Genomic DNA, 17974 nt, shown 5'->3' on the forward strand with positions numbered 1-17974 from the left:
ATCCTGGCTCTCTTGGAGCTTACCTTCCAGCAGTCACTCACTGATTTCTAAAATGAGATGTTAGAGTCAGGGTCCTGAGAAATATCTGCAGATGTCTGTCAATTTGATTAAGTAATATCATTTTTCATCAGAATTTCTCAAACAGAGAGCTTGAGAATTTTGAAAAGTTACTAGTTTCAACCTTTAAGCGTATATTTTTTCAAATTTATTTTCATGAAATTTCCAGAGTAGGAAAATCTATAGAGACAGAAAGTAGATAAGTGGTTGCCTAGGGAGAGGCACTGGGAGGAAATGGGGAGTGGCTGCTAGTTGGGTACAGGATCTCTTTTTAGGGCGATGAAAATGTTCTAAAATTGATTATGGTGATGGTTACACAACTCTGGGAATGTACTACTGAGAACCACTGAATTGTATATTTGAAATGGGTGGATTGTGTGATATATGAATTATAGCTCAATAAAACTGTTATATTAAAAAAATGGAAAGCAATTTGTAGGGATAAGGAAGAACATTCTAACCTAACGGCCTCCATTTCCTTTGGAGGGTTTTGTGGGTTGGAAGGAAGACCTGAGGAACAAAATAAGGCCAATGAGAAAGAGAGCTAAGGAAACACTGAGGACACAGCTACAGTGAGAAAGAATGACTCCATGCTCCATGGGGATTACCTCTATAGGCAATCTTCCTGTAGGAACAGAAAGTCATGGGTGAACTACTTACTCCAAGAGTAGGGCTGGCAGGGCAGGTACAACAGAAAGACAAGGGGCAAGAGGTTTGCCTGGAAATCCCTGGTAAACACAGTAAGTTTGCTGTAGTATTTTTTTAATTCAGCCTTTTGTCTATGTATGACTTATTTTCTCATTTTCCTTAAGAGCAGGTGCAATGGGTCAGATTCTATCTCCTGCGTCTCTGATGTAGTGCTATATACATGCTGTTCACAATAAAAAAACTTAAAACATGAATTAATAACTCAGACTTCATAAATAAAGTTAACATTTACTGAACATTTACTATAAGCCTAGGCATTATATTAGGTGCTTTACACTCATTTTCTTGAATTCTAATAGTTCCATGAGGTAAGTAGTATTATCCCTGCGCTACACAGGAGAAAAAGGAGACTAAGAATGTTGAGTAATTTGCCCAAGGTCACAAGGCCAGTAAAGAATGAGGCCAAGATTCTAGAACAGGTCTGTCAGACCCCCTCAATGCCTAAGCTTTAATCCACTGGACTGTCTTTTGACCATCAAAAGAGGACTTTCACATTGACTCTAGTGTTAGAAGGGTTTTTATTAATAATCAAATTATTTTAAATTGGTAATTCATGGTAATTAATAACTATATATCTTTAATTTGGCAACATTTGCACTGAAATACAGGGTTATCTTTTAACTTAATCCCTCTCTACGTGAAACCAAGGTAAAATTTTCAAAATTAAATACTATCTTTTTGACCTTTCCTATTGCTTAGATTTTATATTTACAGGAGCTTACTATACAGAGATTATACCAAAAGCAATAAGAAAAGAGTTTATATCAACACTGAGTGAGGAAGAAAAATATGTTGTACTGAACTAATTTAAAACCTACCATTTTGCACAGGAGACGTGTCTGACTGAGGAGCTTTCTCTTGATTCTCCTGCTCTTCATCCGATGACTCTTAAAAAAAAAGAAAGAAAGAAAATAGTGAGAAATAACAGAAGGCCAGAGCAACAGTTTGAAAGAGTACTTATAAAAACCATAAACTAAAACTATTTTCTAATAGAAGCCAGCTTTAATTTTGTAATTAATATCCTCATTTTCTGCATAGGACTTCACTTTCCAATATATAATGTACCTTATAATTTGCTTATTTGTTTATCGTATGTCTCACTTCACTCAAATGTAAGCTCCAAAAGATCAGGAATTTTTAAATTTATTTTGTCTCCTTTGTTCACTGCTGTATCCTCAGTGCCTAGAAAAGGACCTGGCATACAGAACACCCTTGAGCATTTGTTAAGTGAATGAACGAACAAACCAAAATGAGCTGAGCTGATCCTTACAATGTTCAGATTAATGTGCCTCAGAAATAAAGTGCATGCTTTTGAGAATTTAAAACAAAAGGGAAGCTAGAATACAATGTAATTCAATGGACTAGGCAAAGCTTTTCTCTGTGCTAGGCTGAGGAGCTCAAACAGTACTGGACCTTGGGACTTCAACAAGTCTAAGATGTATTTCATCCACATTTATTACAGTATATATTTCTTAAATGACTCATTTAAAAATTAATCATAATACTCTTATTATGCTGAATAATTAACCAAAATTCTTTAATATTATCAAATAAGTAGTCAGTATTCTCATTTTCCCTATTGTCCTAAATATTTTAAATGTGTCTGTTTCAATCAGGACACAGATAAAGTCCATACAGAGCAATGGCAGATACATTTCTTAAATTTCTTTTGATCTGTAGACTCCTCCTCCTCCTCCTTCTTTTTCCCCCTTCCCCTAGCAATTTTTTTGCCGATGATACCAGTTCAGAGATTTCCAGTCTGGAGTTTGCTGACCACTTCCTCATGATGCTGGGTTCTTCTGGTCCTTATATTTCCTCTAAATTTGTATTGCTATTTCGAGCCAGAAGAGCTTAACCAGATTCAGGTTTGGCTTTTTTGGGAGGAGGAGAGAAGATGACTTCATAGGTACTTCTCACAGGGGGTTCCTAATATACCTAGTTCTCGCTCTTTTTGTGATATGAGCCGCCATGGATGATTATTGCCTAGATCCATTAGTTCATTAGTGGCTGCAAAATGGAGGTATTCTAATTATCATCCTGTCTTTATTAGCCAGAAAACTTCTATAGAGAGAAACCTCCCCTCTTCAACCATTCAGTTTCCTTGAGGTAGAGCTCACAAAGGGAAGTCACAATCAACACTTTGTTCTTTTCCTTTATTTTCTAGTTTTCAAACTAATGAATTGTACCCGTGGGACTTCCCTGGCGGTCCAGTGGTTAAGACTCTGTGCTTCCAATGTAGGGAGCATGGGTTCGATCCTGGTCGGGGAACTAAGATCCCACATGCCGTGTGGCCAAAAAATTTTAAAAATTAAAAAAAAAAAAAAAAAAAAAAAAAGAATCGTATCCATACCATTCTCCACAGATGACAAATAAGTTTTGCTTCGTTTTTTAGTATCATTATGAACTAACGAATTTAACCACACTTGATGTGTTTCCATCTATTGCTGTTTTACCCTTACTGATGCTTGAATTGTCAAGTGACAAGCTTCTTAAAAAAGAATCTATGAATGATGCCAGGTGTACCATTTAAGGTAACAGATCTACTTTCTGGTTATGACTGAGTGACTCTTCAACATACGTGAACGCTCAAGAGGGATGTATGGGCTGCTCTCTATTTAAATAATTTGGCTAGTATGAAGACAGTACACATTTATATTTACTAAATAGTTCTACAGTAAGATTTTCTAATAGGAAAGAAAGTGAAATTATAAACGCCCGGTTCCTGCTCTAGGGAAGCTAAGAATCTAGGTACAGAGACTATACTAAACTAATACACTTGACAATAATGGATATAGCAGAGCACAACATTCAGCATGCAGCCAGAGAAAAAGTCATGAGAGACAGAAGACTTAAACTGGGTCTTGAAGGAAGAACAGGATTTAGAACAATAAAGGTATGAAGAATGTATTAACGGGAAAGAAAATACAACTCAAAACAGAGAGTGCAAATGAGTGTGGCATATTCATGGGACAGTGAGCAAACTTCTCACTAGAGCAGGACAGGATGAAGCATTTTTTAAATCACCCATATTAGAGTAAGAAAATCTGGACTGTGATCTTGGCTGTCACAGATTGTTATATGACCTGTTCACTTAACCTCCCTCAGTGTCAGCTTTCTCATTTATAAAACTAAGAAGGGAAGACAAGATTACCTTTAATAGCTATTCAGTTCTAAAATTCCAATTCTAAGCACCTAATGTCTTCTATAACTTTATTTTTAAAAAGGCTTTTTTTCCCCCAAACATTCAATCTACCAAAAGATACTCATTCCCAATGAATAACTGAAAATATTTATCATCTTTAGACAAGTAAATCTTACCTTCACTCATTGTTTGCCCCATGGTATCCCTCTCTGGTGTTCTTTCCTACAAGGTGAAAAATCAATTACTACCTCCTTTTAACGTAATACATTTCTGAACGGTGGTATTATTACAAATCAGCTATAATGGGACTACATCAAACTAAAAAGCTTTTGCACAGTGAAGGAAATTATCAACAAAATGAAAAAGCGACCTACTGAATGGTAAAAGATATTTGCAAATAATATATCCAATAAGGGGTTGATATCCAAAATATACAAATATCTCATACAACTCAACATCAAAAAAACAAACAACCCGATTAAAAAATGGGCAGAGGATGTGAACAGACACTTTTCCAAAGAAGATATACAAATGGCCAATAGGCACATGAAAAGATGTTCAACAACACTAGTCATCAGGGAAATGCAAATCAAAACTTTAATGACTTACCACCTCACACCTGTCAGAATGGCTATTATCAAAAAGACAACAGGGGCTTCCCTGGTGACACAGTGGTTGAGAATCTGCCTGCTAATGCAGGGGACACGGGTTCGAGTCCTGGTCTGGGAAGATCCCACATGCCGCAGAGCAACTAGGCCCGTGAGCCACAACTACTGAGCCTGCGCATCTGGAGCCTGTGCTCCGCAACAAGAGAGGCCGCGATAGTGAGAGGCTCGCGCACTGCGATGAAGAGTGGCCCCTGCTTGCCACAACTAGAGAAAGCCCTCGTACAGAAACGAAGACCCAACACAGCCAAAAATAAATAAATTAATTAATTAAAGAAAAAAAAGACAACAAATAACAAGTGTTGGTGAGGGTGTGGAGAAAACGGAACCCTTGTGCACTGTTGTTGAGAATGCAAATTGGTGCAGCCACTATGGAAAACAGTACAGAGACTCCTCAAAAAATTAAAAATAGAACTACTGTACGATCCAGCAACCCCACTCCTGGGTATTTATCTAAAGAAAACAAAAACACTAATCAAAAATATATATGCACCCCTACGTTCACTGCAGCATTATTTACAACAGCCAAGATATGGAAGCAACCCAAGCGTCCATAAACAGATGAATGGATAAAGAAGATGTGATATATATACACAATGAAGTATTACTCAGCCATAAAAAATAAAATAAAATCTTGCCATTTGCAAACAACATGGATGGACCTAGAGGGTATTATGCTAAGTGAAGTAAGTCAGACAAAGACAAATACTGTATGATTTCTTATATGTGGAATCTAAAAAAACAAATGAACAAACAAAACAAAACAAAAACAGTCATAGATACAGAAAACAAACAGGTGGTTGTCAGAGGGGAAGGGGTTGGGAGGAAGAGAGAAAGGGAAGGGAGATTAAGAGGTACAAACTTTCAGTTGCAAAAAATGAGTCACAGGTATGAAATGTACAGTGTGGGGAATACAGTCAATAATTATGTAATATCTTTGTATGGTAACAGATCATGATTGTAACTAGACTTATCGTGGTAATCATTTTGAAATGTACAGAAATATGGAATCACTATGTTGTGTAACAGGAACTAACATAGTGTTGTAGGTCAATTACACTTTAAAAACAAAGAAAGAAACAAACTCATAGAAAAAAAGATCAGATTTAATTATCAGATCAGATAAATAAATAAATAATTATCTAACAAAGCAGGATAAAATACAGGCTCTTTGGGAAGTTAGGAGGTACTGTGAACTGGGAATATAAAAGAAGCCTTCTCAGAGGAAATGGTAGGTAAACTGGTACTTTAAAGGCGAGCATTTCAATGAGCAGAGAAGACTGAGAGAGGAATTTCAGACTGAAGGTACAAAATGAGTGGACACTAAAGAAGAGCCTGCCTCCTCTACTTGATTATGAAATGCTGGAGTTGCTCAGGTTCCTTCTGGGCTCTCATCTCCCTCTATAGTCTCTCAGGAGCCACCCATACACAGACGACTTGCAAAGCATTATCTTTCCTTCCCAGACTTCTCCTCTGAAAGTCAGATTGAAATAATTAAATGGATTGGCTATTTGATACCACTGGGAGGATGCTGTCAATTAAGGACTATAGCCTAGCAGCAAAAGAAAAAGTGAAATATACAGAGAGTGCTGAATCGAAGCAGAAAGTAAAGGGAGATGAGCTGTAATCCAGGTAGGGAACAAAGGCACTTAACCAACTCTAGTCAGAAAGTAAAAAGCTGTGAATTACATTAAAGTAAGTCCCATTACTACACAAAGGGATTCAGTTCAAAAAACTGAGGGATGGGTCACACATAGAAGATATACCCAGGTTCCTATGTCCTTCTCTAAAATCTCTAACCCATAACTGAGTTCTGAATCTCAACTGGTATCAATTCCTCCCATTAGTGGAGTAAGTGATTTTGTAAATCCTAGAAGGTGAAAATATATGTTTAGAAATAATTAAAACCAAATCTTTTTTTATCTTTTTTTTAATTGAAGTATAGTTGATTTACAATGTTGTGTTAGTTTCTGCTCTACGGCAAAGTGACTCAATTATACACATATATACATTCTTTTTTATACTCTTTTCCTGAAGACCTAAATAAAGAAATCCATGTACCATGTTCACAAGTTGGAAGATTTCTTGGATAGGGATAAAAATGCACTAATCACAAGAGAAACTGGATTTAACCATGATTAGATTTTCTGTTTATCCAAAGGTACTGTTTAATCAAGATGGAGTAGTATTGGCATCAGGGCAGACATATAGATCAATAGAACAGAACAGAGAGTCCTGAAAGGTCCACCTATATATGGTCAATAGATTTTCAACAAAGTGCCAAGGTAATTCAGTGGAGAAAGGATGGTTTTGGTTTTTTGCTTATTTTTTCAACAAATGGTGCTGGAACATATCTACATACAAAAAAAAAAAAAAAACCTGCAATGAGGTACCACCTCACACATGTTTGTGTGCATGCCTTATCTCCCCTACTAGATAAGCTTTTGGGGGCAGTGTCATGTCTGGTTCACCTTTGTATTCTGCAGTGTCTATCCACCATGTCTATCACATAGTAGGGCCCCCAAAATGTTTGCTAAATGAGTAAATCTGTTGTGCTACAGTATACTTATACCTAAACCATATAGTCCCAGAACATTGTGGTTTTTTAAAATAATTTTGGTGAGGTTTTCTTTTGGCTGTCATTGTTCTCCATTCTTTTCTGCAATGTCTACTCTGCTGTCTTAGTTTACCCACAAATCTAGATCAGTGGGCCAAGGAGAAAGTTCTGTGAGATATGAGATAGTCCCCCACTCCCCACATCTCCCTCCTTCCCAACATCTGATACACCTTCATTTTTCTTACTCTGAATTTGATTTCTAGGATGTTTGAAGTCTCAAAAAGACAGGCCTCAGTACAAATGTGTTATTATTACAGGTATTTTTCCAGGGAGAAGAACAAGTAGATATACTATGCTGTACGAGAATTCAGTTTATAAATTGCAACTACATAGCAGTTTGAACTAAAACATGCGTTTTAAACCAATATTCACAAAAAAGGGAAAAGACACAGTCCCTACACACAAAATAATTTAACTGCAAAAATATTTCATTATATCCCCTTGAGCATAATCAATAGTATAAGAAGTTTCAAGGCTAAAAGAGGTTTACATATACGTCTGCTGGTAGTTTTAAAGAAAAGGTTGAAAGAAGTGACTAAAGTTATACACACACATAATTCACCACAGACTATTAATGAAATAACACAGGTAGAACGTTTTTTCTTTTTTAGTCTATCTTGTTATAAAGACACTGTTTTCAAATTTGAAAAACAAACAAAAAAGTTCTTCTTTATTGCTCAGTCAATATGCAAGAGAATGATAGAGAAGTCTAAATTAACTGCATAAAACAACACCTTTAAGTTTTTCATTTTGACTTGAAAATAGTTTATTACTTTCATTTCAAGAAGTACTTCACATTTATACCTAAATGCAAAAGCACTTGACTTAACTGAAATATATTATAGCTATACGTTTTCCTTTGACAAAGAGAAGCTGGCTCTTCTAACTAAAAATTTGCTCCTGGTAAGATGATTATCTTAACAGGTTTACAAAGTGTATACAGTTGGCTCTCAGTATCCATGGATGCAGAACCCACGGATACAGAGGGCCGATTGTGCTAAGCCATTTTATATAAGGGACTTGAGCACCCATAGGTTTTGGTATCCGAGGGGGTCCTGGAACCAATACCCCACAGATACAGAGGGACAACTGTAGGATACCCATCGCACAGCTATACATAACTTGTTGAATTGGACATGATTCATCACTTTAAGATTTCACAAGCATCTACTCTATTTACTTAGTATTCAAATTTCCCCATTTTCTGATATATTTATAAATGTAATCAGAAAAGATCTAAATTCTAATGTTGTAATTACTTTTAATACTAAGATTCCGGGCTTCCCTGGTGGCGCAGTGGTTAAGAATCTGCCTGCCAGTGCAGGGCACACGGGTTCAAGCCCTGGTCTGGGAAGATCCCACATGCCACGGCGCAACTAAGCCCGTGAGCCACAACTACTGAGCCTGCACTCTAGAGCCCGCATGCCACAACTACTGAGCCCGCGTGCCACAACTACTGAAGCCCGCGCGCCTAGAGCCCGTGCTCTGCAACAAGAGAAACCACTGCAATAAGAAGCCCGCGCACCTCAACGAAGAGTAGCCGCCGCTCACCGCAACCAGAGAAACCCCGCGCACAGCAATGAAGACCCAACGCAGCCAAATAAATAAATAAATAATAGTCTCCAAGTTAAATAATTAATCCCTTACAATTTTAAAACAATATATGTGAATGCTATGCATTTAGTTAAGAAGTGAGTCATTCAGAAAACAGATAAATGAAAAACAAGTCAAGGGTTGCCAAAATCCCAGTTTATAGTTGTAAATTCCTAAGGTTTTAAAGCACAGCCACAGGCTAATTGCCCAAAGACCTGTTGCCCACCGACACTTGCAGAGGACTGAAGTTAATAGCAGGGCATGTCAATTTACCACAGGCAGCTCTCAGTGCGACATTTTGACAAAAGAACTGGGTCAGGTTACAGCCCATTCCTATTATCACAGCAGTCTAGATTTATGGTTTCTAACACTGGCCCTACAAGAAATAATGGAAATGATGACAACAACAATCCCTGCTAGACAACAGATTACAGAAAAGCATGAAATAAACCACAATCTGAAGTGACCAGAAAACTAAACATCCCTGACAATGCTTAAAACATGAGGCAGGGGCTTCCCTGGTGGCGCAGTGGTTGAGAATCTGCCTGCCAATGCAGGGGACACGGGTTCGAGCCCTGGTCTGGGAGGATCCCACATGCCGCGGAGCGACTGGGCCCGTGAGCCACAACTGCTGAGCCTGCGCGTCTGGAGCCTGTGCTCCGCAACAAGAGAGGCCGCGACAGTGAGAGGCCTGCGCACCGCGATGAGGAGTGGCCCCCGCTTGCCACAACTGGGGAAAGCCCTCGCACAGAAACGAAGACCCAACACAGCCAAAAATAAATAAATAAATAAATAAATAAATAAATAAAGTTATGGCTGAGTGTGGTTAACAACCATGCTATTTATTTAAAAAAAAAAAAAAAAAAAAAAAAAACATGAGGCAGGTGTCAGTAAATTACCCGTTTAAACATTTCTACAACCTCTCAAAACCTCAGCACAAAAAATCTCAAATCAGAGTTTCTAATCTAAAGCCAAGCAATATACAAAGGTATTTAAATTACTGAGTATTATAGTTTAATTCTTTTAGTAACCATCAAAGACAATGTAGTTCATTTGAACAGATTTATGAAACTCTACCAAATTAATAAAAAATAAAGAGAATAATGAACATTACTTTTCAAATAACTTTAAAGCATACTGGAAAACACTCCAAATAATACTTAACATCTTTCAAAAGAAAAAAAAAAGGCAGTTTCACAGCAAAGGGCACAAGTTTACAACTGTATTCAGAGAGGCAAGAGAACTGCAGAAAATAAACACGTGATTCATTCACTGCTTAATTTAAAACTAAAAGAAGTTTGTCAATACATTTGCTTAAAAGACTATGTCAAGGCTACAAGGTACATACCAAGCAAACGGAGCTGTTTGTCTGGAATTCAACATCAGTTAATCCTTATGAGAAACAGAGGTCGAGAAAAATCAAATATGTATTCTAAACCCAAAAAGCGAAGAGAGTTCCACCAACTTTCCCCTGAGAAAAGAAAGCATCCTCAAGATATGCCCTAAAATTGCAATATATCTGCCCCTCCTGAAGTTTACAATGGCATGTTACCACAAAAGGTGGGTACTCTCTTTCCGCTCTTACAACAATTTGCTCCTATAAACTTAGGAAGGGGCGGAGCCACAGCCATAAACACAGGTCACAAGTAGTAGGTAGTCAAATGCTCTCTACCTTCAAATGTTTCCCAGCTCATTACTCATACAAAGCTTATCTTTTTTTTCTTTTTAACTCCTTGGTTAAATAATGAATTCACCTAGTCTATGTCAGATGAGTATGAAATTAGGTTGAACAGCACCATGATATAAACTGCTTATAGGAGCCTCAAATCTTTCACTGTTAACACTGTAAGATATTCTCATTTCTTATGCTAAAACCTTTCCATCACATGCCTAAAAAATGAAAGTAAGAGAAAGGTTTAGGGATATATGTTTAGTAGAAATCACTTAGCATAAAAATCACAAGTAGTATTATTTCTAAGGTAGCCAAGGTTTACTTATTAGACAACGTAAAGACAAAATAAGCAAAAATGCCTTACTCATGAAAACCAAACAACATATGCATATTTCAAATCATAGATGGTTTCTGAAATTTTCTAAAGTTATCCTGCTTTAAGAATGGTCATCTCTGCTATCTTTTAAAAAATGAGATGTTATCGCTACAGTAAAGTCATTTCTACTCTTAGAGTAACCAAAGCTCAAATTAGTTAGAGTCTGGAAAACTTATCACTAAATTATACCAACCTATTTTAGTCTAAGAGCAGTGGTTTCTCTTATTTATTTCCCCAAGACGAAAGGACTATAAAGATTAAGACTCCAAGACGGGACTTCCCTGGTGGCGCAGTGGTTAAGAATCTGCCTGCCAATGCAGCGGACACGGGTTCGAGCCCTAGTCCGGGAAGATCCCACATGCCGTGGAACAACCAAGCCCATAAGCCACAACTACTGAGCCCACGCGCCATAACTACTGGAGCCTGCGCGCCCTAGAGCCCGTGCTCCGCAACAAGAGAAGCCACCGCAATGAGAAACCCCCGGCAACTAGAGAAAGCCCGCGCGCAGCACCTAAGACCCAACACAGCCAAAAACAAAAAAAGACTCCAAGCCAAGGAAGGGTAAACTTTTTCTTTCAAAATGACCAACATTTGCCATTTTCAAAATTTCCACGTCTTTGGTTCCTGAAATCATCAATCACTTCAAATTCTAGGATATTATGTAGTAATTTTCAGACACTAATAATGTTCCTTAAATTCTTAGGGGCACTTGATTTGCTCACTCCAAACTACAAAATATCTGGCAATGGCAGACCAATATTCATACCATAGCCTCATGGCTCTAACGTTGATGGCTAGCAGAGTTCACTTTGTTCATATCTTATATATCCTAAAAACCAGGAATATTACTAGGAGGAGACAATGAGACTCCCAGGGAGGTGACCTAATAGAGAACATGACCTCAGATTTCCATTCACAACTGGAATGAAAATTGACCTGGCCTAAAGGGAAAAAAAGCAGCAGAGTAACCTGGCAAAAAAAAAAAAACTAGAGGTGACTAATAACTCAAATAGCAGAGGATCCTTTGCATCCTCCAGTGTTCCAGTTACCAAAGTTCCAACAGTCATTTCTATTAACACAAACAGAGGGGCAGTAAAATATTCAAGTGAAGTTTTCCTCCTCCCTCCCTCTCTCCCCACCCTGCAAGAGCTCAAACTAAAATTGGGATTTGGATCTTCCTTAAGTGGAAAAAGGGGCTACATCATTTTCATTCAAAAAATTTGGCATTTACTCAGCCTTCTCAAGGCACTTTACTATCATCAATTATTTCTCAGTGAGAGAGTGCAGGATTACCCTGACCATTTCACTGATGCGGAAACAGACACCAACAGCAAAGGGAACAGGGGCAGGAAGAGGGGCGATAGGAAGCATCTGGGAGGAACAGGCAGGCAGCTAAAAAGGAACAAACCCAAAAGAAAATGAGAGTCACATCTGGCTTATAGCTGACCATCATAACCCTTGTTATTTTTTAGCTCAGAGAGATTTCTGAAACGTTTTGAAAAAAGAAAGTGCTCTAAATTATCAGTTCATATCTTGTTACAGCCTAAACTTCTTGGTCATAGAAGTAAAGTTACTTAGCATTAAAAACTACCCACTATCCAGAGCCCATACTGATTTCAATTTATACCAGTAATTCATTTTCTCTCTCAAACCTAACCAGTATGTTACCTGTTTGACCCAGAAAACAATCTCTCATAAAAATATATCTTTATATCAACATAATCATAACAAAAGAGGCACAAAGTCAATATTACATAAGTCAGAAATAATTCACAGTTACAGTCAAATTTTGTTTCGAGAATTGTGACCAAAACATTGACTCCCTGAATTTGCCATTGAAATAAGAGGACTACTTGTTCTACATTTGTATTGATTTTAACTACAACCTTGAAATTTTCAGGAATAAACTACTAATGGGAAGCCTTAAACACCCCCAGAAACCAGCACACATAGCAGTAGGTTGAACTGAACCCCATACTACAGGCAGCACAGATAGTTAATAAAAATGTGCTGACTGAAGCATAAATCAAAAAGACTGACCAACTGCCTCATGAGAAAAACCACCTCTTTAAGACTGACTCCAGGGGCTTCCCTGGTGGCGCAGTGGTTAAGAATCCGCCTGCCAATGCAGGGGACACGGGTTCGAGCCCTGGGCCGGGAAGATCCCGCATGCCGTGGAGCAACTAAGCCCGTGCGCCACAACTACCGAGCCTGCGCTCTAGAGCCTGCGAGCCACAACTACTGAAGCCCGCGAGCCACAACTACTGAAGCCAACGCGCCTAGAGCCCGTGCTCCGCAACAAGAGAAGCCACCGCAATGAGAAGCCCGCACACCTCAACAAAGAGTAGCCCCCGCTTGCTGCAACTAGAGAAAGCCTGTGCACAGCAACGAAGACCCAACGCGGCCAAAAATAAATAAATAAAATAAATTAAAAATAACTGTTTTGAAGAATATGGATAAAGACATAGCCAAACAAATACAAGGCATCAGGTGAGAACTCAAACTTTTCTCAAAATCCCAATTGGACTCAATTCCAAAAGCTATTTTCACATTCCTGCCATTAAATATACAAAACCACAAACATAGTGAAAGAACATTCATCCTTGGAAATACATTATTTAACGCGTAATTTAAAAAAAGAATGGCAAGAAAGGCAAAACTGTCATTACTGAAGAACATTTCCAAGCACTGTTATTGAGAAAACTTAAATATGAGTCTATGAACTATTGTTATAATACAATTGCTTGTCATAGGAAGTTGTACTCCATAAATGTTATACATCTTATAATACTCTTTCCCCAAAATAGAAATATGAACAGCTCTGGGAGCATTAAAAATGCAGCAGCATCTGCAGTTGTTTTCCGGAAGAAAACCAGCTCCAATAATTTCGCAAATCATATGATCAGAAAGAAGTATTCACTTTCCCTGCCTCAGTTTTCCCCTCCAAACCGACCCATTCATTTCTAGAGATGTCTGTCCTAAAGTCACCCTATAGGTACGTCATAAATGTTAATCTTCTAATTCTTCAAAGAAGAGGCTAACACCAAATTGTAATCACACTTTATAATGAACGACAAACGTATTAAAACCTTTTTTTAAAAAAATCAAGACCTTAAACGGGAACCTGTAACTAAATACCTGTGCTGCCCTAACATTTGGGGTGGGGGGGCGAGGGGAAGGCGGCGCGAATTTTCAGCTCAGCCCTCAAAGCAACGTATAACCTCAAGACGCAAAATCTATTAAATTCGCCTACTCGCTCTCCCCCTAGCGATTCACACTAGGGTGTAGCACAACCAATATCCAGGTGGAAAAAGCGAGAACGGTATCTCAAAGTGAAGGCAACAGTGGTCCTTTGACCCAGTCATGCCGCGAGAGCACGGCGGCCGCCTCTCCGCTCCTGGGGAGAGCTGGAGCCCGGCTCTCCGGCCCCCACTCCCACCCGCACCCCACCCCCAGGGCGGGCCACGCCTTCCCGCCCCGCTTCTCCCCCGAGGGCGAGCCACCGGCGCTGCTCCCCACCCAACCGTCCGGAGCCCCGGGCCACAAGTCCAACGGACACCTGGCACCGGGACCCGAGCCCGCGCTCGGCCACAGGCGCATCCTTCCGCACTGACGTTTACCTCCCAAACTCCAAAAGTTATCTCACAAGTCCCCGGAAGGCTCCCGGGCGAGTTTCAGCCCAGACCACGCAAAATCATCCCTACTCCTCAGCCCCGCCGCCCACCCGCGCTGTCCCGGGACCCCAGCTCGGCCCCATCCACGGCCGGAGGATGCTCTGGAGGGTGCTGTCCGTGATTCGGGTCAGGGGACGACTGGGGAAGAGAGGCCCGGCGCCCGAACGCCGCTGGCGGGATGGGCCGGTGTCCGGCGACCGGGCCCCGGGTGAGTGTGAGGGGCGTCGCGGAGAGCGCTACGTGGGGCAGGGGAGCCCCGGCCTTGGGGGTGAGGCCGCCAAGGGGCAAGGGAGCTCTGCCCTCGAGGGTGAGGCCGCCGAGAGTGGGTGACCGGAGTGCCGGGCCGAGCTGGGGCCGGACCCCGCGGGGCGGTGAGGGGGCGTTCCTCGCGGGGGACGCGCCGCCGAGGACTCCCACCCGCCCGCGGACAACGACCAGAGCCCAGACGCCACAGCTGCGCCTCTCTGGTACTCACGGGGCCTGGAGTCGCCACGCACCTCGAGTCTCGTCGGTGAAAAGAGCGAAATTCTGTCACACTGGTCCAGCGATCCGGTACCGGTCTTCACACCGCCGCCGCCATGTTTGAGAAGCCGCGCGCGGAGCCGCGCATGCCCCGCAACCGCCACCGCTGCCCCGCCCCCCGCCCCGCTGCCCGCGTGCCCTGGGGTTGCCGCAAGCTTGCCCTCTGACCGCGGCCGCGTGCGGGGCCAGAGCCCGGGGCTCAGACGGAAGCCCGCGCGGGCGGTGGCGAGCGATGAGACTCTGCGACTCGGGGAAAGCCCTTGGCAGTTTTCCCTCATCCTCCCCCCGCCCCAATCTGCCCTCCCGCCAAAAAAAAAAAAAAAAAAGCCAGTCGCAGCCCATGCACCCAAGACCGTGGTGGACCCCCAATTGGGAACCCAGGGTCCGCGTCAAGTTTCATCCAATGGGAACTCGCTTCCCTTGGCCATCGACTTCGACTCTCGGCCACCGCCCACCCTCGCCACGCACCGAAAAGGCAGGCGCTTCCCTAAGAACTCAAGCAAGTTCGATGAGCAAGGAAAAAGCAGCTCGTTAGAGCAGCTTGAGAAAAGCCACTCCTTCGCGGGTTGCAGCATAGTCCTTGAAACAGCTTTTCTTTTTTTCCCATGGGTTTTTGCCACGCATTCCCCTCCAGCTCCACATTCCGGATTTAGTTGTTCCTCTAAACCCTGGTTTGAGCTAACGAGAACTAGATTAACCTGGAGAGTAAAATAATTTGCTCACAGGTTTCAGGGTGCTCGGGAGCGTGCTCGGGAGCGTCTTCGAGAGTGCATTTTAGGGTCTCCTCTGCCCTATCCCCCTCACCCCGGTTGCGCAGGTGGAGGTCGCACCAAGGGGGAGAGGGCGGGCGTAAAAAAAGCTCCAAAAGGAATCTCTCCGCACAAAATGTAGCAAACAGAAATCCAGAGAAAAACTTCCCATTCTTCATTGTTAGGTTGGGTATAGGCAGATTTAAAACTTTTGTTTGAAAAATAATACAACATGCTGTGTTAGCCAAAAGTAAACCATTGGCAGGCCTTCTCTCTCTCTACAACTCTTTTCAAAAGTCGGATGGAGGTTTTGCATCCGTGATCTGCTTAACTTCGTATATAGGACATGAGTATTTTTTAAATCATAACTCGGAAATCGGAACCTAAAATTAAAAAAAAAAAAACCCGCGGAATATAGCCATTCTCTACAATGCAGAATAAAATTATTTTCATACGACACAACTTTTGCAATGCTAAACAAGGGCCAAATTAAAGTATTTTCTATTGTATCTGAACACTGGCGAATGGCACAAGATCAAATTGCTCTAGTTGTTCTTGCATCCTTTAAAAATGAATAAGTAAATGTTAATGCAAAATTCAAGAAAACTTGAAGGCAAAAATAGAAAAACTAGCCCATTGATGTGCAAATATTAAAGAAAGATTTGGTCCATCAGTTGTATAACATATATCACATAGGAGGGAATGTTGAAATGGTCTAAGATGAAGGTTCGAAAATGTTTTTAAGAGCCAGAAAGGTACCCTTAACAGAAAGAAATTAAACAGGTTTAAGTTTAATCTTAGCAAACCCTTAGTATGGGCTACAGCAGGAGGTGGGGGGGAAAGTCAAATTTTTAATTACTGGCCATTGTCTTTCTAATCCGGATGCAATGGAAATATTCGAAAGTCATCTCTACATTCTATGAAAGATTTGAGTTCTCATTTATGCCTCTTTTACATGTATGGACCCTTTCTTAAGTTGTAGAAATACTACTCTGATTGTAAATTGCCTGTCTCAGGGATGCCTCGTCTACTTCCCATATTTCTTTCCCATATTTTCCATGAAATTACTGAAGCCCTTATTCTAAAAATGTAATTCACATTATATATTAGAACATCTTCTCAATGACTCTGTTCACCTAAGCATTTATAGAAGTGTCTCCTTGTTATATTAAATATGAGTTATTGATAATGATAAGAGCTACCATCTATTGAGCACCTACCATGTGCTGAGAATCATGCTAGCCTCTTTAGATACATAATTTTCAATATTCATAATGTTCTTTCACAAAGTTCTTATGAGGTAGGTACCCTTATTCCCATTTTACAGACGAGGAAATTGAATATTACACAGCAAATAAGTGGCAGAATCAGCTTCTGAACATATACTTGAAACTCGCCTAACTATCCCTTCCATCTTTCTCATCAATCATATGCTTTCGTCATAGATTATGTATATAAACATTCAATAAAAATTCTTTTATTTACTTATACCTTGCTTTTTCCCCCTTTGCCAAAATAAACTCAAGACTGCTTTTTAATGATGTTAGCATAGGTCGAAACATCACTGTTTCTTTTACATTACATGGAAGCATCTTGCACACAGTAGGAACTTGGTAAATACCAAGTTGAATGAGTGAATAGATGAATGGATGAATGAATTCCTACTATTATGATGTTTAATTAATTTTGCCTAGATAACATGAAAATGAGGAGACTGGGCTTCCCTGGTGGCACAGTGGTTGGGAATCCGCCTGCCAATGCAGGGGACGCGGGTTCAAGCCCTGGTCCGGGAAGATCCCACATGCTGTGGAGCAACTAAGCCTGTGAGCCACAACTACTGAGCCTGTGCTCTAGAGCCTACATGCCGCAACTACTGAGCCTGCGTGCCGCAACTACTGAGCCTGCGTGCTGCAACTACTGAAGCCCGTGCACCTAGAGGCCGTGCTCTGCAACAAGAGAAGCCACCGCACCTCACACCAGTTAGAATGGGCATCATCAGAAAATCTACGAGCAACAAATGCTGGAGAGGGTGTGGAGAAAAGGGAACCCTCTTGCACTGTTGGTGGGAATGTAAATTGATACAGCCACTATGGAGAACAGTATGGAGGTTCCTTAAAAAACTAAAAATAGAATTACCATATGACCCAGCAATCCCACTACTGGGCATATACCCAGAGAAAACCGTAATTCAAAAAGACA

At 40.8% G+C, this 17974-nt stretch overlaps 1 protein-coding gene across 4 annotated transcripts in view; it reads right to left on the reverse strand.

Moving 5' to 3' along the window:
* The window catches only part of LOC137757137 (sex comb on midleg-like protein 2), a 120562-nt gene extending 105486 nt beyond the window's left edge, over window positions 1–15076 (reverse strand). For 3 of the 4 annotated variants that reach the window (XM_068533760.1, XM_068533763.1, XM_068533762.1), the window contains exons 1-3: window positions 15002–15076; window positions 4084–4129; window positions 1584–1652 (exon numbers count right to left, since the gene is read on the reverse strand). In XM_068533760.1, the coding sequence (XP_068389861.1) occupies window positions 1584–1652; window positions 4084–4105 (91 nt within the window). In that variant the 5' untranslated portion in view covers window positions 4106–4129; window positions 15002–15076. Of the gene's footprint in view, window positions 1–1583; window positions 1653–4083; window positions 4130–14979 lie in introns of all 4 variants that reach the window. The other variant, XM_068533761.1, reaches the window with a different exon arrangement.
* Window positions 15077–17974: the final 2898 nt, after the last annotated feature.

The sequence above is a fragment of the Eschrichtius robustus genome, chromosome X, assembly GCF_028021215.1.
Source record: "Eschrichtius robustus isolate mEscRob2 chromosome X, mEscRob2.pri, whole genome shotgun sequence".
NCBI lineage: Eukaryota > Metazoa > Chordata > Mammalia > Artiodactyla > Eschrichtiidae > Eschrichtius > Eschrichtius robustus.